The sequence below is a fragment of the Limulus polyphemus genome, unplaced genomic scaffold (genome assembly GCF_000517525.1).
Source record: "Limulus polyphemus unplaced genomic scaffold, Limulus_polyphemus-2.1.2 Scaffold10, whole genome shotgun sequence".
Lineage (NCBI taxonomy): Eukaryota > Metazoa > Arthropoda > Merostomata > Xiphosura > Limulidae > Limulus > Limulus polyphemus.
Genome location: NW_013665620.1, coordinates 85,798 through 108,906, shown reverse-complemented (window position 1 = coordinate 108,906; position 23,109 = coordinate 85,798). Strand labels below are relative to the sequence as shown.

Sequence of the window (23,109 nt, the reverse complement as noted above, 5' to 3'; positions counted from 1 at the left end):
TTGTGTGGTATTATTGCACTAGTATACCATTAGCGTTACTGACAGTTATTTTACATTACTAGCACGATATTTATTGTATTTATGTATTCATCTTTATTTGGTAAAACTAGTTTATCACCAGTTTACAGTTGATGGTGTTTATGATGTTTTGATCATATGCATAGATGTGCACCAACTCACGCAAATATATACATATCCAAAATACGAAATACGTATGTATTTAGGAGTGGACTTTTTGTGCTTATTTAATATAAATAATATATTCAAAGCTCCACCAGATTTGAATTATCTTTTATTTTATTCTGGTTTTTTGGTTGGTTGATAGAGGTTCTTCAGCCAACGGTTATACTTATAGTATTAGATGTTAAGGATGCAGTCAAAGTCTTGTACTATTTTATACTTTTCTGTAAGCCTGTGGTGTAATGTAGTAATTGGTAACACTTCCGACTCATTTTGAGCTTTTGGTACGAAATATATATATTGGATAACTACAACGTACTTGGTATACATACTATAGGCGGAAAGTCTAGTACGACGAATAATATTCGTCAGGTGGCGCTAAGAAAGTGGAATTGATCAAAGTATCTTGCAGAAGATTCAAGTATATGTATGATGATGAAGTTCGAACGATTGTAATAACAAACCATTTACTACTATAAAAACCCACAAATTTTCTTTAGTGGAAACTTCATTTTAATATAAAAAGGAACCTCTTGATTAGTTTAAAATACCAACTAAAAGGTTTACCTAATCTGGTCAGTAACTGAAGTAGTGTGCTTACGTAGTTACAGTGAACATACTGCGTTATTAAATTTATTTTTATACGGTGAAAAGGGAAGCGTCAAAGACATGGTATCACTTAATCTAATACTATATTGGCGTAAATTTCAGGATGGACCAAATCAAGATGTACCTTACACATAGAAGAGTACCTGCATATCTTCAGATGAAGGTGAAAAAATGGGCAGAGTACTCCTGGTCCAGGTATGTGTAATTAAACAGTTTTTTGTGCGTAATTAAACATGTAATCAAACAGCTTCTTTACGTGTAATTAAACATGTAATCAAACAGCTTCTTTACGTGTAATTAAAAATGTAACCAAACGGCTCCTTTACGTGTAATTAAACATGTAATCAAACAGCTTCTTTACGTGTAATTAAACATGTAATCAAACAGCTTCTTTACGTGTAATTAAAAATGTAACCAAACGGCTCCTTTACGTGTAATTAAACATGTAATCAAACAGCTTCTTTAAGTGTAATAAAAATAATGAAAAACTAGAAGCTACAAATCAGACATGATTGTTGTTCATCTTCCTGAAATCAATAAGTTTGTTTGTTTTGCATTTAAGCTCAAAGTTGCACAATGGTCTATTTGTGCTGTGCCCAAAACGGGTATAGAAACTCGATTTTTAGCGTTAGAAGCTCCCAACTTCACAGTTGAACAACCGGGACGGAGAACAAAAATCAACAAGCTGCACACTAGACTTAGCTGTGTAGTTATAAAACTAATTTGCAAAACTAGACTTAGCTGTGTAGTTATAAAACTAATTTGCAAAACTAGACTTAGCTGTGTAGTTATAAAACTAATTTGCAAAACTAGACTTAGCTGTGTAGTTATAAAACTAATTTGCAAAACTAGACTTAGCTGTGTTGTTATAAAACTAATTTGCAGACTAGACTTAGCTGTATTCTAATAAAACTAATTTACAAACTACACTTAGTTTCATTCTTATGAAGCTAATTTTCAATCTTGAATTTTGTATTGTGTATATATATATATATCAAAAACTAATATAACACAAAGTGCATCTTGTTCCCGTCGTCACAAGTTGATTGGTGTTTTTACAGAACACAGGCTACGGACGAGTCCAGGCTGTTACACATGCTACCAGAAAGCTTGAGAGCAGAAATTGCAGTGCACGTGCACTTGGATACTTTAAAAAAGGTACTAGCACTAAATTATTTAAATCCATTAGTATGTTCTGATAATGTAAATTTTTCCTGGACTGATGATTATAAAATAAAGAAACACAATCGAAGGAAAAGTAAATGTAATTTCACTTAATATATTACATTCTATTGTTAAGAGGTGAATCTAATTTTCTATGCTTAATCTTAGATTGATTATGACTCATGTAAAAAATTCATTGTGAAGACACAAATGTGATTACGTAAAAACACGGACAACGTAAACCATATAATTCCATTAGCAAAGAAAACTATTTTTAAAGAAGGTCATACCAAGATTTTGTATAGGCTGAAATGTTTAAATTAGCTAAAGACACTAGACAAGACTGAAACAGAAAATGATCGTTCTAAGGTAATCTAGATATTGAACTAAATAAGATAGCGCTAAAGATAAGACCATTTATATTATAGACTGATGTTATATGAATTCAAACAAAATAACTAACTTTAAACTAAGATTATTTTCCTGAGACATAAAATAAACAGTAATTCTTAGAGTGAATAACTAATTTTGTTTATATCTTAAATCAGCTACTAAACCATAATCTAACACTCATATTTTCTGCGGCACAGATTATTTTCAGTATTTTATACTTTTCTTTATAGTCGTATCTAGTCACAGTAATTACCTGTTTGTTTGTTTTCGGATATTCGCGCAAAGCTACCTGAGCTAGCGTCCCTAATTTGGAACTAGTATAGACAGGAAGGAATGCAGCTAGTCAACATTATCCACTGCCAACTCTTGGCTGAAAAGATATTGATATTTGACAGTCACTCATATAACGCATCCATGACCTCAAAGTACGGAGTGCGATTTTTTAGAATCCGACAAGTTAGCCACTGGTCCACTCTCGGCCCACACAGTGATTACAAAACTCTGACACGGTAATAATTGTACATTATAATAAGTAGTAATGGTGATTTTGTGTGTTGTTAAGCACAAAGCTACACAATGGACTATCTATGTTGTGCCCACCAATCCAGTTTTTAGCGTCTTCCGACTTACCTCCGAGCCACTGGGAGAAATAGTAGAAGAGTCCGCCATTACTATTATCATATACAATATGATGATATTTTTTGTCGTATACTTCTCTTGTCTCTTTTTTTAGTTTTGCGACGACGTTAAAATGGCGGTTGTATAGTCACAAGCGAAATAAGGTGGTGTTAAATATGGTGAAATGTAGCTATAGAAGCGTAATAGGGTATAGTGTTAAATATGATGTCAGAGTTTCGAAACATTATGGTGCAGATGAAATGTGTACTGTGTACAATATGATTAATTAACTGTGACCGTTTGATATCATTTGATATTGAGTGCATAATTAAGTGTCGTACTATGATATTGTATCATTAATTATTTTAATGAACAATAGGTGATACTATGGTATAGTAACCAACTTTATGCGCGTTTTGGTAACAGCACAGACAACTGAACGCTGTATCTACATATGATTTGCCAATAACACAGTCAACGGAGCACTGTATCTATGCATTATTTGACAATAACACAGACAACTGAGCACTATACTTGCATACATTGACGATAACACAAACAACTGAGAATTATCTTCTCATAGTTTGACAATAACATAGACAACTGAGCACTATATCTGCATACATTGACAATAACACAGACAACTGAGCACTATATCTGCATACATTGACGATAACACAGACAACTAAGAATTATCTTCTCATAGTTTGACAAAAAACACAGACAACTGAGAACTATCTTCTCATAGTTTGAAAATAACACAGACCTGAAAACTATCTTCTTATAGTTTGACAATAACATAGACAACTAAGCACTATATCTGCATACAATGACAATAACACAGACAACTGAGAACTATCTTCTCATAGTTTGACAAAAACATAGACAACTGAGCATTGTATCTGCATACATTGACAATAACACAAACAACTGAGAACTATCTTCTTATAGTTTGACAATAACATAGACAACTGAGCATTGTATCTGCATACATTGACAAGAACACAAACAACTGAGAACTATCTTCTTATAGTTTGACAATAACATAGACAACTGAGCAGTGTATCTGCATATTTTGACAATAACATAGAACTTACTTCTCTCATGTAGGTCAAGATTTTCGAACAGTGTGAACACGGGTTTCTCTGCGAGCTAGTTTTGAAGCTAAGGTCACAGATCTATTCACCAAGGGACTACATCTGTCGTGCTGGAGAAACAGGTAGCCTCGATTCGCAACTATCCAGAAAGCTTTTTATTCCAGAATAAATTTACGCTACCGGAATTACAATTAGAATATTTCATTCTTACTTTAAAAACTGGCGCTGTCAATGGATCACTATAGTTTAAACTTCGAATTAACAGAAAGTTTTATTCCAGAATAAATTTACGCTACCGGAATTACAATTAGAATCTTTCATTCTTACTTTAAAAACTGGCGCTGTCAATGGATCACTATTGTTTAAACTTCGAATTAACAGTAGAACTGTTGTTTTGTCTTTCAAACTGTAGAAAATTGAATTCTTAAGGATAGATAAAAAAGGTATATATAAATAAATATATATATATATATAGGTACAAAACATATCACCCGTCACTTCAATACATTAACATAAGCAAATTGTTTTTATAAAAGGTATGTATATATATTATATGTATAGGTGCTAAATACATGACCCGTTACGCCACTACATTAACATAGGCAATTTGTTCTTATAAATTAGTTTGGTTAGTTCTTTATACTAAATGTTGCCACAGGTAAAAACACTCAATATGATACAGTATGTGAATCCAACTGGCAGTGAATTGTATATAAATAAGTCGGTAATATGAGAGCTTAAGTTAAAAACTCAGGCCATAAATAAAATACAAAACACTTATTGAACAGAAAAATAAATTCAGGGCGTAAGTTCAAGAAGGGAATCTCTAAGATGTATCGTTGTATCTGTGGAAGTAGGACTCACACAGTGGCGTGGATACACCGTTCACATTGAGTCTCTATGCACAAGTTTCAGGGCATAAGTTCAAGAAGGGAATCTCTAAGATGTATCGTTGTATCAGTGGAAGTAGGAATCAGACAGTGGCGTGGATACACCGTTCACATTTATAGTCTCTACTCACAAGTTTCACACCCTCTCACAGCTGAATTTCACTGCCTGCAACCAACTATGTGTGTGGAGAAGAGTTGCTCTTAGGAAACTGAAAACAGCGAAACAGTTTATTAAAAAATATATTTTACTAATAAAGAGTAATACAGTATGTGTAGAGGTACAGAAATTAAATTTAAAGCCATCGTGTCATAGGGGAAAAAGCGCTGTTTGGTTTTATAAGTTCAAGTACATAACAATTTATTTTAATAGCATACTGGTTGGAGTAAAAGACTGGCATTAAATTCATTTTTGAAATCTTGGAATCTGCAGTAACTTCCAGAACTATTACATTTTTGATGCAAGTTTTGAGCTCATTTTTAAGGCAGAAATGTGAGTTTAAGAGAATCAGTTGTACATCACTCTTCCTCGTCGTCAGCCTTCAATAACTTTTTCGTCCTTTTTTTCCTGTTTTGTCAGACACAATCGTCAATCCCCATATGGATTTAGACAGTAGCTGAGATCTGGAATATTATCGGATAGAACACCCACATCTGTTTCTAACTTAATTTTTAACAGCTTACGAGTTAGATGTTATAGGATGTATATCCATACCGTTGTTTGTATACGATATATTAGACGCCTATGCCAACAAGATATATATGTATATACTGTATATTATAGTTGTAACTCAAAAGCTTTTGCTTTAGATTTACTTGTCACTCCCATGTGTATGTTAAACTCTTTATAGAAAGTCTAACTGTTTGATTTGACTTCAAATTCCGCACACTTCTATTATGTAATGGGTAGATTATTTAAATTTTTTTACGCATAGATACACATTTTTAAAAATGATATACAAAATGTAATTCTGTAATAAATAGTTCGAATTATGAAATAAATATTTAATTTTCTTATACATATATATATTAATGTGTAAATAATGTATATCCTTTACAACATTAAATATGAAGGTCACATAAAATGTCCAATAGATTGCGACATTTCAGTTCGTTGAACTAAAATATCAATACTCCGGTATTTTTGTTGTCAGTTTCATGGTTTAGGTAACCTTAGCTACGTGTTTCAAAACGAACAAAAAATTCAGTTTGATACGAATTTTTGAAATATTTTCTGTTTGGACAAAACATTTATGTACTAATTGCCTTTAGATGTTTATCATTTCTTATTATATTGTCATATTATTGTTATTGTAATATACGTGTATTTATTCATGCTGCTTTCTCAGGGAGAGAAATGTACATTATCAACCATGGTAAGGTAGAGGTAAGGTGAAATTATTCTTTTTCATGAATATTCACTTTGTTAGCTCCACTCAGCTCTCTAACAGATGAGGGAAGATGCTATTCTGTAAACTAAGATTATAATTAGGATTATTACAGAATTTTTTCTTTCTAATATCGCTAAGATAGCCTTATTGACAAAAATACTTAATGTTTTTGAGAGTTCAAAGGTTAATGTTAAGGTGAAGGTTAGACAAAATTACATAAACGATTAACACAATGCTTCTGATGGACATGGTTTTCCTCTATATGAAGATATCTATATCTTTCGAAGATTGTGATAAGTGCACTACAGGGAGTTATACAGATCAGAAGTGAAACCTAAAAAACTGATATCTACTGAATTAATAAAACGAATTAAAGGTTTATAGAAATCAGCATTGAAAAAGTTTTTTTTTCAAAAGTAGTTGAGCATTTTTACCTTATAACTTTTTAATTTTATTTCTCCAACCTAATGACGAATATATATTTTTTTAAATTACTTTATTAATAATGTGGCATAGTCAGTACCTCTTGATTAAATACACATCTCTTGAAAATATGGTATGACCCACCGAGTATGTTGCAAAGGACTACAAAAAAGACGTTGTATTTTGCAACAAGTTCACAGTGGCCATACGCGAGTGATCACCATCTGTGAAGTCTGTACAACATTCTCACTGTGAATGTAGCTACTTTTGGAAGGACAGGAATACAGAACTCATACATAATCCCTAAGTATGCACGACTTGGTTTACGGTGCTAAAGTCCGTCACAAGTCGAATCTTGACGGCTGGTCACAAACTTCGTGCTATACCTAGTTCACATTAATGACTAAAATATTTGTATGGGGACAGACAAGAGAACAAACAATTCCATGGTGGATGTACTGTGCAAACTGTAAAGGGTTTTGATGAGGATGTTTTAGTGTCAAGCTAATTGACCCACTCCATGGGCTAAGACATTGTTTTTCGTTAGAATGCTAATGTTTCCCTGTAGCCGATGTGCTGCCTACCACAAAGTAATCCATGTCTAGTTTCAGAGTAAAAATACCATCTTAAAAGTCCATAAACGGCTCGAATCTTAACCTCTTGCGAACATCTGAAGAGAATGCTATTTTGAAAAGTAAGAGTAACGCTTTCATTCATTTACAAGTGCTAATATTTTTTTAACAACTAAAGAGACAAATTGCATCAGACACCTGTCGGAACTTAACCCAACAGCAGAACAAAGACGGGTAATACACCATATCAAGATAGTGATCACAATTCTTCTCTCCCCCATAAACTACATGCCCCAGTACTTGTGGTAGAGAAAATAACTAAAGATTGTGTAGAAAATGATTATAATTAAAGTCTAAAATTATACATAGTATGAGATATAGTTCAAGCGTGTAGTAGCTAACAAGGTTTTTAATTCATTAGGTACTTTGGGTCAGAATGTAGATGATTACGGGTATGTAATGAATGAACTTATGTGTTTATGTTTTTCTTTTTCACAGGTCATTGTTACCAATCCAGTCACTGACGAAGAGGTCGTGGTGGCAGTGCTTTGTGAAGGGAACTATTTCGGTGAAATCAGCCTGTTGAGGTTAGACGGAGCACAGAACAGGTATACTTCATTACCAATATATAAGCGTTAATCTATGAACTTTATAACGTGTGACGCTATGTGTATATTTTTATAAACTCTGACAGCTCCAGAACGTACTGCTATAAGTATTTTATATGCTATGAGAGTTCCAGAACGTAGTGCTATAGGTATTTTATATGCTATGAGAGCTCCAGAACGTAGTGCCATAGGTATTTTATATACTATGAGAGCTCTAGAACACATGTTGCTATACAGATTTTATATTCTCTGAGAGCTCTAGAACACGTGGTGCTATACATGTATTTTATAGGAGTATCTGCTTAGAGTTTTACTGTCAAAATATCACCAAGCGAATACCATTTAGTAAGAGAGTATCGGTTAAAATCGTTAAATCCAGCGATGCAACAAGTACTTGTCTCGTTAAGATTCTGTTAAAAGTGCCGCTAGACACTTCTAAATAAAGGCACTATAATTTGTGTGCTTAAGGATCCACTTTTAAAAACAGCATCCATTTGGAACACAAAATATGAAGCAGTACCTTTACGTAAATTGTTATATTTAAATCACAAAGATATGTAATGTTTTTATTTAATTTATATATATATTCCTTTTTTCCACGAAGACGCACTGCAGACGTTCGTTCCGTTGGATATTCGGACTTGCTATGCTTATCTCGCAAAGACCTGATGGCGGTAAGTGATAACATTAGTGATTCGTCGCACACAGTTCACAGGTGTGGGCGATAACTAACTGGAGAGGCACAAGTTTCTTAGTCAACAAACTTTTATATGATCAGAACGAAACAGGAGCAGATGTAAACATTGAATATTTTAATTGTGTCAACACAAAATAAAGAAGAGATGCTTTAATATTTCTTAGTTTTCTTTGCCCCTTTATGATTTATTTTATAAAATTATCAGTAGCTTGTTGTTGATTTTTCATTGAAACATTTGATGTAAAACTAAGACCGACCACTCGAATATAATTTCTATATAGTTTTGCCTAACGATAATCATCAATATATTTTTTCTCACGAAAGTTCGATCCATTTAATATAATATAAAGTCATACATCCTCCTGATCTTTTGGTTTTTAGCACTGATCCACTTAATGTAAAGTCTTCTTGCATAAAAGTAGTTTATTGTTTGCTTTTCTAATATTTAAGACTAATCTAAAAATGTGATTTCTAGGCACTTGTGGAGTACCCCGAAGCAAAGTCTGTACTAGAAGTTCATGCTCGAGAAAGGTATGTGAGAAGTAATGGTTTTCTAGAATCAAAATTGAGTTAGTATCTGGAATATTTATCATTCTAACAGTACTCTCAGGATCCTATATACTTTTATTAAATAAACAAGTTATTTCTGTTAAGAATAAATTGTTATGTTTTGATATCACATTACTAAATTAGTTAATAGAAAACAGTACTGTCTAAAGAATAATTCAAAATTACATATGATGTTGCTAAAGAACAATGTTTTGATTGTTTTTAAGTTTAAACTTGGCCACTGGACTATCTGCGCTGTGCCAATATCAGGTGTTGAACCCCGAATTTTAGAGTTATAAGCCCTGAAGCTTACCACTGAGACACTAAGGGGCGATAGGAATGTAATAGCAAACAGACTATTTACATTTAAGTTACATGGTTTCTGAGTAGGCCAATAACAATCATTATTATATAAGAGGTAGATTTAAACTTGCATAACCAAAGGTAGTATCAACACTTATATCACGTGAGTTTACCATAAGTATTTAGAGAATAGTAAACTGTTAGGCTACAATTAGATAAGTGTCAATTTCCACCGAGTTCAAGACCAAAACTTCAGATAGCTCTTAAAGAAATCTCATAGAAAAGTACATGCTATTTATAAATTAATGTAGCATTGAACGTAGAAAGTAGTGTTCCCCCGTATGATTAAAATATTTATCAATTATTTTTAACAACCTCGAGTTAATTTAATTTTTCAAATATTTGCAACTGTGTAAAAGTATATTATTTATCTTTTAGAGAATATCTCTTTATTTGTTCCATTTTTAACAGAATCAGAACTAATCTTCAAGCCAAGAAAACTTTTAGCGTAGACACAATAACGGAGACTGGAGACGACAGTGACATCTTTCGTTTTTCTAGAGAACGAGAAAGAGAAGAAAAAAATAGTACTCATTGTTGGATTTTAACTTATAAAATTAAAATATATACAAATATGTGTTATTATTAAATGTGTTTTGTTATTTTAGTACTTAATTTTAGTGGTACAGGTATTTTCTATGAACTTCTCTGTGTATTCTACGAACAGAAGTGACCAAAAGTTTTTAATTATATTCATAATACTTAATACTTCCACAAGTTAATACATTTCAGTAATAAAAACTAATTCCTTTATAAAATAAAAATACAGTCTTTATTGCACGTGTAATAAATTAAGTATAATGATTAGAAGAACCTTTATTGAATTGTGTTTTGTCTTTTGTGAATGTGAAAAATTATGCAAATTTTCATATGCGATTAATAATCACTGAAGAACGCTAATCAAATATAAATATGATGTAATTAAACCTTTTGTTTTATTTGTTCTTAGCATAATGGGCTAATTATATTGTCGTTTTCGATTATACTCAAATTACTGGAGATTGATATTGTAAGTGTTTTCTACGTATGTCACACGTAAAGAACAAAAGGTTTCCACCTTTGTGTTCGCATCATCATGCTGTTAGAATTTCGTAGACCGTTCTGGACAGAACATAGTAAATGAAGGAATACTTTGAAAAGGTTCAGTGTTAAGTAGGTTATATGTAGGCCAACCGAAAAAGTTACAAATACTTGTTAACTCTGTAAAGCACTACAGGACATACTTCCATTGAACGTTACGTGATTTTGACGAATACCTAATTTACTCGTTAACGATTTCGACAACCATAGATTTGTCAATAGGGGGAAGTGTGGCTCAGTGGCTTCGCACTTTTGAGTCGTATTCGCGTCTTTTGTTGTGTACTTGGACTATAAACTTTACCTCGGTTGTTCCAGTTTACCCAGCTGTATGACTGGCATACCATCGGGTTGGAATGTGTCATCATTCTCATCCGCTTATGCCAACTAAGCCGGAGTTCAGCACCGGATCCTATGTGCCATTTCGTCACGGGAGGGATTTAACTAAGCTTAAATAGTTTGGTCGATGTTTTCGACAACCTTGGTTTTACCAATATTTTCGATTACCACAGTTTTAACACTGTTTTTGACAACTATAGTTTTGTCAATGTTTTCAGTAAATGTCATTAAGGTTAGTTTCTCGTTGAAAAGATTTCAAAAACAACAACAACAACACAATGCTTAAAACACCGAGAGTCAAATTTATCTATTCAGCCAGGAATATTGTTTTAAAAAGTGAAAAAAAACAGACTTTATTGTGTGGTAGACAAGAGGGTTAACAGATCATTAGTAAGAAATTAGATTTGTGGTGGGGAAATCGTAATACTGATAATTGTATAATTATTTTGTAATTTGTAGAAAAGGAATAACTCTTGTTACAAAAACTTATTTCTTTGTCATCGAAACCATTAAAACCATTAAACATGAACTTATTTAATTAGCTTTAAAAAATAATTTTACTAGTATTTTAATTTATTAATGCCATTGCAAAAATCTAAGAAGTGATTCTTTAAATTCTTCACGGGTATAAATTGTTCATGAGCAATGTGACAAGGTCAGACCCTATTACCACTAATAGAAATTTGAAGCCATCTTGTTAAAGGTGATTTCTTATACTGTGTGATGAAAATCCTCAACGAGTTAAGTATGCACATCCTAAAATTTAAACTTCACTCGAGCAGCTTGTCACAGAATGAGAGATATGTCCGTTTTTAAACATATATTTCTAATGACATTCTTCTTCACAATCAGACTGTTCATGAGACCTCTGTGAAATAAAAATGAAGGCTTGAGATGAACGTTTAAGTTGAACTTTCTTTTTCTCCTCACACGAGAAGTACAGTATCAGGATACGGTTCATGTTTATAGATCTGGAAAGCGGAATATTTGTCTACAAACTTACAGATCTATACGTTCATAACAATAGAACGAACTAGTTTACATACTTGTTATCAATTATTTAGGACAACCTTCTTATCTTAGTGGGTTTTGTTTTCACTTTTTCAGGTCGTGATATCATGGAAATTCGAGAAATGATCGAAGAATTACGGAACTTCCAGAATGTAGTAAGTTCCTTAGAACATAGTTTTCTATAACTAGTTAAGTGCGATACCATCTAGCAAGAACAGAAGAGATTATAAATAAGATAATGAACACCACCTCTTTGTTTTGAAGTAATTAGGGGTCATCACAACAGTACAGAGAACAAGCCCGAAAACAAACAATCGCATATAAAAGATAGACAAATAAAACTGAGGTACAAACAACACTGTGGGAAGGGAATCTTTACCTTGTTAAAAGGGATGTCTGAGGAAATAGGACTCACACAGTTGTGTCCATCACATTTAACCTCAATTGTGGGAAGGGAATCTTTACCTTGTTGAAAGAGATGTCTGAGGAAATAGGACTCACACAGTTGTGTCCAGCACATTTAACCTCAACTGTGGGGAGGGAATCTTTACCTTGTTAAAAGAGATGTCTGAGGAAATAGGACTCACACAGTTGTGTCCATCACATTTAACCTCAATTGTGGGAAGGGAATCTTTACCTTGTTGAAAGAGATGTCTGAGGAAATAGGACTCACACAGTTGTGTCCAGCACATTTAACCTCAACTGTGGGGAGGGAATCTTTACCTTGTTAAAGAGATGTCTGGAGAAATAGGACTCACAAAGTTGTGTCCATCACATTTAACATCAACTGGCAAGCCTCACGTGTGGAAGACAACTAAATAACATCAGATATGAATGCTCAAGTCCACAATGTTCCTATTATAAAAGATACCATTTGCCAGTAGTAGCTTCTAAGTAAGAAAATTATGAAAAATAACAAGTAAACGAAAATTAAAACAGTTCATTTCAACCAGATCAATGGGTTAAAAAAGGAATACTTAAATTTCTAAAATTATCATTCCAATCTTCATATATTTTAGTGGAAGTAAAATGAAATCTTAGATGTCTAGTTTCAAACTTACTTCTAATAAACGAATAGAATAATAGAAATTTCTCTCCAAATTAAAAACGTAACGAGCTTATGTTAGTAGAAGTTCAGAGATCAAACGAAAAATTATATATAAAGCTTATAGCAAAACAATTTTATTTAAATTTCTCGCTGTTAATTGATCTATAAAAATATAATACTAAAAGTAGATTAAGCTTTTTATCACTTCGATTAGAGTAGCCCAAGAGTTGAAGGTGAGTGCTGTTGACCAGCTGTCTACTATCTACTCTATTAGTTCGAAATTAGGGAAGGCTAGCGCAGATAACCCATTTTTTCTTTAGAAATATCGAAACAAACATATGTGGAATTAACCTTTGTGAAGTAAACATATATGGAATTAACCTTTGTGAAGTAAATTTCATGAAAAGTCGAAAGGTATCATTGAAATCCTTGGAACTGTGAACGCGATATCTTGGGTGAAAATAAATTTATCTTAAACAAAGCACATTTTAAGTATTGAAAGACAGATCGAAACATTTAAAAAATAATGTCTATCACTTCCATACTTTATTGTTATGGAAATATGATTTAACAAGAGGGAATCCTCAATAGTCGCAGCACATGAAATTCTTTTAGGCAGGATTAGAGTAAATTCATCAATGAGACTTTTTTTTTCCTTTTTATTAGCTATAATTTTGTGCCCCAGCAATACAAAGCGTGAGACGCGTGTAGATTTGATTCAATGTTATTATTCATCAGGATCTGTAACAGCCTACCCTCAACTTGAAACTCTTTTAGGCAGAATTAGAGTAAATTAATCTATGAGACCTTGGGCGTCGTCAAATAAATCAAACTAGAGTCCAAGACTGTAAATATATCTCACGAGATGATGGGGCTATGAGCTAAAAGTTTGTATTTGAAAAAAAAAGCAAAAAAAAAACTAACTCGGAGCCGTTCTATGAGCCGCTATGTCGCGGTTGAAAATGCAAATTATTGGTCTTTCAGCCAGTATATATTTAGTGGCCTGGCAGAATATTAATCTTGTCTCAATGGTCATTTTGAAGGAATCTCAGAGTCTAAAGCACTCATGTGGAGAGCCATCGGAAAATTGGAAATCAGCCAGTTACAACAGTATGTTCAGAATTTGGCTCACAATGCCGTTAGCGGAATATGAAACTGCTTCCAAGCTAATAGTTCGGTTATTTAGACAGCTGGACAAGGGAGATCATCATCAACAACGAAAAAACATGAGTGCTAGGTATCGACTGTGGAGCACTAGAATCATAGGGGACGGACTCAGAGATTGAATCATATGTTCACAGCCGCAACTGGACGCCATGTCATTGTACAAGACGAACCTGTATGTCAGACGCTCATAGCAAAACACTATTGTGATTGTGCCAAGAATACGTCTCGTGAACCATAAATATATGGAGTAACTTTCATTTTTACAGGCGAATCAATCGTGCTTCACTCTACAGTCTTCACCAATCGTTTAGAGAGAATGTGGAATCAGATCCACCATATTATATACTGTAACATGACCCACATAGCAGTAGTACAATTATGGAGAGAACGTGTTACAGGTCGTATCACTAACGCCACATTTGATGCTACACATGAGAGGAAGCACATTCTAACAGCCCTTATGCTACAATATGTTGGTGTAATTAGCCCTGACTTCAGAATGTCGATGATAACACTCACCCACCTCACCAGATCGATACATTCCTTGAAGACGATATTGAATTACCGAATGGAGTGACTTTTCACTCTCATCGGACTTTCTATGGATCATGTTCGGGATGCTCTTTGGAGATGTGTCACAATTTGTCATGTGACTTCAGTCATTAAAGAAACCCTAAAAACAGGATTTTATCAACATTCAGATTTTTTTTAAAACATGCACTCGGCGCCAATATGCCCTTGCTGTTTATAGACCACATTCTTTATAGAAGTTAAATGTCACAACTGTTAAAACATAAAGTCACATCTAATAAATGTGTATCTGCGATTCCAGGCTGAATGATAAATAGTTTGTATTTCAGAATACATGACTGATCATTAAATGACTAATTTGCATAAAAATTACCAAAGGAGGTTATTGAACTTATTTCATAACAGTAGTATTATCTTATTATAGCTATAATAATAATACAAATTCCAATTATCGCTTAATTGTTTTGAGTAATATAATACACTAAAATTTAACCTGTGACTAGTATTATCAAATTCAGTAAATCTATGCTACAACACTCATCATGAAGAATAGACAAAAATTACTGGATGAAATAACTAATTTTCTGTAAAAAGTACATAGAAAATACAAGTAGTAATGTATTATTGACGGCATGTTTGTTTACATTTTTGTGATTCATGCGTTACATTGGATACTGTAATCAATAAAATCGTTCACTGACGAACAAATTATTATCTAAATAGTTCAGAAAAGTTTGTTGAAATTCATTCTTTAGAGACCCTAGTTAGGCCAACTGGGCTGTTATTGCCTAAAGCTTGCTATACCTTTAAAACATCCTAAAACAGTAAATAACAGTATCAACTTGCCAACTAAGTATAGTCAATCACTGAAGTTTCGACATTTTGACTTAAATGCATCATCAATCAACCACTTACTCTTACAAATATCTCTTGCATAAAAAACCGTGCCACCAAAAACCGACTGACTTTATTGTAACAAGAATGAAGCCGTATTTTTAACATTGTTAAACTCATGTACATTTGGAACATGTATATCAGGTTCGACACTTTTCTGTTATCTAAGACAGCTTTGCAGGTCTTAATAAGTTGATTAGTTAATATATTATTGTCTACCATCAGTAATTTTAAATTTATATTAATAAATATTTTTTCAGTTATTCACAAAGAAAATTTCTAGAAATATGGCACATTTATTTTAAGCAAAGAGTTTTTCAAAGTCAAATGAATAAACAAAAAAGGTGAGAAAGCTCTGGATAAATGGTATCAACTTATACATGATTTTGCAAGTGAAATGCCAGTTAATCTCGAAACCCAAAACATAAAATCAGTAAGAGTTTAATTTCATTAATTATGTATAATTTCACCAATATCACAAAATACTAACAATAAGTTTATATTTACTTTTTATACCTTTTTATCATCTGAATTATCAGATTTTGAATCTAGAGGTTGTGCTTAAAGACGAAGATGTAAAATATAGGACACTAAGAACAAAGCTATAATTTAAACAAGCTAAAAGTAGATATCAAAAAACTGTAGTTTCTGGGAACAAACTATATTAATAGAATAATGCAAGATTTTAGATATATTTCAAAGTCTTAAAGTTGAATTATTTTTGTTAAACACCTGTAAGAATTTAGAGAAATCATTACCTCTGTAAATCCATTTGTATTTTCAGATTATTGTTTATTATAAATTTTAAATGTAAAAACATTAATAATTTTTTTCATGTTAAACATATGCGGATAGTTAAAATCTTAAAATTAAAAATATATATATTTGATCAAAATGATACAGGTAGATGCTTGACAGTAATAATGTAATCGACGTGCGAAAGATTTAGTGAAATGTCATAATCAAAAAATTGGTTAGAAAATATAGTGTGAATGTACTCACTTTTATAAGCAGAGTTTTACCATCAGTTTGTAGACGTCACAAAGTATCTACTTATCATTTTTCACACTGTGAAACCGCATGTGTAAGGTAACTGGTTCTTTAATGCAAGATTTCGTATGTATGTTCTAATAATTATTATTAATATTTTGTGTTTAGATGCCCCAGCAAAGAATAACTGAACTAACTGAAAAAGTAAGTCAAGACTCAATGTTTAATTTATTTTATAAAAATACTAAGTACAGTATAATTTTTAGCTCAGTTTATCAGTTTAATTAAGAATAATTATATCTAATAAGAAATAACATTTTCATGTAAAATGTGTTGATATAACAAGCGGGTGTATACTTAGGGCTAACCTCTCTTTATAAAAAAACCATGTTCCAACCTCTTGTTGCCCTTGGAATTGTTTACTCCATCTTCTGTCATGTTCAGACTAGTAGTCATGATTACACAATTTTTTCCAACACTACAGTTTCTACTGTAACAAGCTTCTGCAATGAATGGCGAGGACAATTTTCGACCATACACTTTGACAAAATTTTCAGAGATCCTCTATTGTACGTGGTCATCAGTTTCCAAAACTATTTAAACGGACGAAAAACACAAAAGTCCACTGAAGCTACATCCCATCTGGAACTTGACAGATGTGTGAATGAATTAGGTTGTTGTTATTCCAACTTCTTTGTTTGTTTTTGCCATCTATCTTAAGAGAATAGCTGTTTATTTCGAGGTGTGACAGGAAGCCTGTGAATGTTTGGCTTTTGGGCCTTCATCAACTTCAAATATTAGTTTGCTAACTGTGACAGGATATATGTCCATCTTCATTGCAATGGTTTTTATGGATGAGAATATTTTATTGTATAATCATGTATTCCACTTTGTGGATGACAGCTTGGGTGTGGTTTCAGTGTCCTTTTGCTCTCCTAAACAACTTCAAAAATATTTTTTTCTACTTTAATAGAGAAATGTCCCTTTTTCAAAATGTTGTGACCTATGACTTTATATCGTTTAATAACCTTGTTATACGATTACTCTTCTTCAGAGAGAACTGAGGCATGCACCTCCAGTCATAATTACATCCGGGAAATAATTGCAGGTATATAGGTGCTAAACATATCGGATAGCATCTGCACCGACGTGTCACTGTCTTAATATGTACAAATCGTTCTTATAAAGTGCAATTAACCCTCTATAATCTCACGTTTTATAGTGTAGACAGAAAAAACATTCTTTTAGTTTTAAACGAGTGTCTTACTTTTTTTTATTTGTATAGTGTGAAAACCTTCACGCCCAAATTATTCAGAGAGATGAAGAATTAAAAAACGCCAAACGTCGAATCTTGGAGTTAGAGTACAATTTAACTTTAGCTAAAAGTCATCATTCCTCACGTTCCTTGTTGAGAATGAGTCCGCTTAAAAAGAAAAGTGGACCAAAATATCAGAGTTTTAGTCTAAGTAGATTGTCTGAATCAGTTGATAGAATAGAGGTAGAAGCCCACAGAAGTATGTCGAGCTGTGATTATGAACCTACGACATTAACTGCGATTGACAATGAACCACCAACCATAAATACTGAGCAAGCTAAGATAGAAGGTTGTGACCAACCTCAAGTACCAGGAATAACAATAGATGTGGCAACCCCTTTAGAACCAGGAACTAAAGGAAATTCTATACCCACAGATAACAGCCAATCAAATTACAAACTCCTCAAGAGTCCTATTGTTAAAACTTCCAGTAGGTTAAATTCTGCGAATAATTTGACACTGTCCGACTCTTCGCCCCTGGTGAGTGATTTTCTCAGTGACGACTGCGGACAAACCACCGACAGCAGTACCACTGATGATGTCGGCGCACTAAGCGATTCGGAAATTTGGAGATTGTCATAAAAGAAGAAGATATTTGACAACACATCATATTTCTTCTTCATGTTGAGGGTACTTCTTGATTATATTATTTCTCTTATTATAATCTGTCATTCGACTTCATAAAAAAACACAAGGAGGAAAACCTTTAGTAACGTAATAGTACGAATCTAATTTAATAATACATTTACTATAATCTACTATATAACTTTAATAACTCGGTTGTTTTTAACAAATATTGAACTACTCTTGTGGACTGTTTTTACTTGATTTTAATAAAATTGCTTGTAGAGAGTTTAAGCTGTCAAATAAACTCACATTGTATTGATATCGCCGAATGTTTATAAAATTCTTTTGAGATAAGGCCGTATATTTCACAGAAACTGATTGAAAGAGATGTTCCCCTTATTCAATACTGGTAATACCAAATAATGAAACTAAATTAACATATGAAACCAACGTAAAAAATTAGAAACATATTACTAGAAAACGTTAAGAGATATCTGGAATGAGTGACAGTTATCGTGTTTTCTTTCTTGCTATCAACAGTAATTCAAACTTACCCTTCTTTCTTTAAACTTTTCAGACATTTGTAAAAAACAAAGTTCTGATAAGTAACAATATGTGAAATTAAATGAACAGTTTCAGATTTTTCTATTGATTAGCTTTATACTATATTTAAGAACAATTATATTATTTTATGTTTATTGTATGATGTGTTTCAAGTGAATTAAAATATTTATGTCTAAAGTGATGATATCGCTACTGAGTAAATATTACTGTCATAATAGCTAGATAATTGTGTCAGTACTGAGTAAATGGTACAATCATACAATGACTACAGAGTAAACAATATTGTAATAAATAATTTTCATTGAAACTACTGAGTAAATATTACTCTCATTACGAACTAGATGAAATTGTCACTAATAACTAAATAATATGATTACTATTAAATACATAATGTCATCACTACGAATTAAATGAGTGTTATTAGTAAATAAATAATATTATCACTATTGAATGCATAATGTCATCATTACGAATTAAATGATAGTGTCATTAGTAAATAAATAATATTATCACTATTGAATGTATAATGTCATCAATACGAATTAAATGATAGTGTCATTAGTAAATAAATAATATTATCACTATTGAATGCATAGTGTCATCATTACGAATTAAATGATATTGTCATTAGTAAATAAATATTGTTATCACTATTTAATGCATTATACTGCTACTGTTAATAATATGAAATACTTCATTACCGAGTAAATTATACTGTCAGTATTTATGATTTAGCAAATAATAGTGTTGCTATTGAGCGGAGTAAAAAAATATGATCGAGTAATACTATCACTATCGGATGCATAAAAATGTTACTATTAAATAAATAATGCTTCATTACCGATGAATTAATACCGTTGTTATTAGGTAAATACTACTGCCAATGCTGAGTAAATTATCTTGTTACTATTGAGCAGAGTAAATAACACTATCTCTACTAGGTAAATGACATTGTCAGTATTGAGTAAATAACACCTCAATCTGAGTAAATGATATCGTCACGGATAAACAAATAGCTCTCTCAGTAGTAATTGAATAATATTGTCACTAGTTGGTAAAGAATTGTCGCTTCTAATTGAATAATACTGTTTTAATGAGTAAATGATAGTGTCACTACCAATCAAGTAATTCTATAATTACTGAACAAACAATATTTTCACAAATAAGTAATTAATACTGTTAGTAATAAGCCAATAATACTTCCACTAATATGTAAGTAATGTTGTCCTTACTGTATACTTCCTGCAGTGGAATAGCGGAAAGTTTAAAGACTTACAACGTTAAATTTTGGGGTTCGATTCTCCGGGATAGGCACAGCAGGTAGGTCCCCTGGTGGGTCAGTGGTAAGTTTACGGACTCAGAACGCTAAAATCTGGGGCTCTATTCCCCGCGGTAGACACAGCAAGTAGCCCAATGTGGTTTTGTTCTAAAAGAAACAATCAAATTTACTGTATACTTAATAATGTGAATACAAACTAAATAATAACTGTGACTTTCACTGCTAAATTATTGCCTTACCAGCTGGAGTTCCGTCTACTGGACGGAAGTTATATAAATTCATGATTAATGAAAGGTTATCTTAGTACATGAAAAGTTCTTCCCTTATACGTAATTGTAAAAAAAAAAGTCCATAAAAACTGCAAAACACAAAATGTGGAACCGCAAGTTTGCATGTATCTCCGCATGGACCCAACAAACCTTCATACCAAATTTGGTGAAGGCCCATCTACACCCTGCGAAGTAGTTACATGGACATACAACAGACAGTACTATTATATTTATATCAATTGTTATTATATCAAGGCAAAGTTACATCATAATGGACTATTTGCACTCTGTTCACCGCGGAAAATCGAACCCCATATTTTAGTGTTGTAAGTCCGTATAAATATCACTGACCCACCCGGGGACCACTGCTAAGTCACTTCTGAGTAAATGAGCTGTAAATTATTCAATTTCATGTTGTACCAGTTTCATTAAGATATTGAAAAGTGAGTTGCTTATATGTCTGTTTCTTTAAAGTTAATCTCATTTCACTTTAACATCTAATTAACGATCAAAATAATTGGTTGTTGATGTTTTCATTTCGTCATCTATGTTTGTACATAACACTGATATTAAACTATTATTCGTAATTTTAATCGTGTTATAGCAAACGTAATGTGGACAAATACGCTGAAACAAATGTACTAAAATGTTCTTGGTTTCAGATAGGTTTCGTTATACAGAGTATTCCCTTCTAAGCCTGAAAGTCTGACTGATGTTTTTAAGCTACTTCTATTATGTTCAAAGTAGGCCATGTCATAGTTGTTAGCGTGCCAAGCTGAGGATCGCAATGCCCGTAGTTCGATCTAGCAATTTGGTGATAAACACACTCTGCACTTTCAACTCTGAATACGTTATAAAAGTAACAGTGCATCCTACTATTGGGTTAAAAGTAGCTTGTAGGCAGTGAGTACCGCTGCTGAACACTTGCCCGCCCTCTGGACAGCAGTTCTAACTTTTAGATGGCTAGGCCTAAATCTTGAGTGCTCTGACCTGGTTATTTCGTCCGTGTCTCGCATAGCTTGAAAATTGAAAAAATACCAAATATAAGCTATTATTTAATAAAGGTTTGTGTGTATGTGTGTCTACTTATAAATGGATAACAGTGAAACCAATTGTCACCAAAACTGTCAAGTACCCTAAGGGAGTTCCAGATGATGACACGGGAGGTTGGCATGTCACATTTCGGAAGACATTGTCTGTCTGTTGTGTCTACTTTTCACGCGAACAGCTTTTAACAGCTTTTCTTTTTAAATATCAGCCAAGCTTGGCGTATCCTTAGTTGCATCCGAATCCCCCACCCCGGTTCTTGTGTGCTCCCTATACTATTCTATTAGTCTATATCAAACTTCAAAGACACCCTTAGGGCACGCCACCGAGTGACATAGAGGATTCGGTGTATAGATCTGCCTTCCCCCACATGTTACTCCTGAGGGGCCCCTATTTCTTTCCCGTGCGTTGAGGGGACACGTCTGCTAGTGTCAAGTATGAGTTAAAATGTTCAACGTATATGATGAGTGTTTAATTAAACAGATATATCTGATATTTTGAAGCCTGTAGAATATATGTGGACCATGAGGGACCCCTATTTCTTCTATTTCTTTCCCGTGCGTTGAGGGGACACGTCTGCTAGTGTCAAGTATGAGTTAAAATGTTCAACGTATATGATGAGTGTTTAATTAAACAGATATATCTGATATTTTGAAGCCTGTAGAATATGTGTGGATCACAAGATGTGTGGAAACACATTTTTCAAGCTTTCCAATATTTAGTTAACTTGTGTAGAAATACGAAATTTTTATCAGTAAATTATGAGAACCATGCCTAGAACAATCTTTTGTTTTGTGTCTATATATAATCTCATTACCTAGACCATACATTTTTAACACAAATATGAATACGTTATAAAACAAATGTGGTGATACCATGACGTCACGCCCCGCCTTTTTAGTGAAGATAAATACAAAGTACTGAAACAGCCGTATTTTATTACCAACGTGCTTGCACCTGTTTGCTCAGTGTCAAACTTGAGCGCTTGTACCCCGAAAAAGTAAGGGCTTGATCCCTGCGGTAGGCATAGCATATAGAGTCCATTGTACAGCTTTGCGCTTAAAAATAACCAACACAAACTAATATGCTTTTTTTTTAAATAATTTGCTATCCATTTTCATCAAATCCCACAACTAGTATCAAACTGTCGGCAATAGTAGAAAAAAAACTTAACGCTTACTTACAGCGGACTTCGAAAGTCTCAAATAAACTGAAAGGTAATCGTCTAAAAGAAATAATCACAGTAACTTAAGATTTCTCCGAAAGATGGCAGATCAATGTTATAGTACACATAGGCTTCCTGGCACTAAAGATGAGTCTGTCAGCGTAAGTATAACACGAGTAGAACCACAGACAGTGAAATGGGGAGAAGGGGAGACACTGAGTCATGTATCGAAATGCTTCTATTGTGAATTCAGCGGTCACGATTAACATAGCAAACAAGCTGCTCCCCCCAAAAA

At 33.0% G+C, this 23,109-nt stretch overlaps 1 protein-coding gene across 1 annotated transcript in view; it reads left to right on the top strand.

The window, feature by feature from the left end:
- Nucleotides 1-19,231, top strand: part of LOC106478283 (cyclic nucleotide-gated cation channel alpha-3-like) — a 60,130-nt gene extending 40,899 nt beyond the window's left edge. The window contains exons 14-24 of the mRNA XM_022381905.1: nucleotides 892-984; nucleotides 1,851-1,947; nucleotides 4,075-4,183; nucleotides 6,298-6,335; nucleotides 7,833-7,942; nucleotides 8,547-8,616; nucleotides 9,115-9,170; nucleotides 9,963-10,078; nucleotides 12,075-12,133; nucleotides 16,777-16,812; nucleotides 17,894-19,231. Coding sequence (XP_022237613.1) covers nucleotides 892-984; nucleotides 1,851-1,947; nucleotides 4,075-4,183; nucleotides 6,298-6,335; nucleotides 7,833-7,942; nucleotides 8,547-8,616; nucleotides 9,115-9,170; nucleotides 9,963-10,078; nucleotides 12,075-12,133; nucleotides 16,777-16,812; nucleotides 17,894-18,505 — 1,396 coding nt within the window. The 3' untranslated portion in view covers nucleotides 18,506-19,231. The remainder of the gene's footprint in view (nucleotides 1-891; nucleotides 985-1,850; nucleotides 1,948-4,074; nucleotides 4,184-6,297; nucleotides 6,336-7,832; nucleotides 7,943-8,546; nucleotides 8,617-9,114; nucleotides 9,171-9,962; nucleotides 10,079-12,074; nucleotides 12,134-16,776; nucleotides 16,813-17,893) is intronic.
- Nucleotides 19,232-23,109: the final 3,878 nt, after the last annotated feature.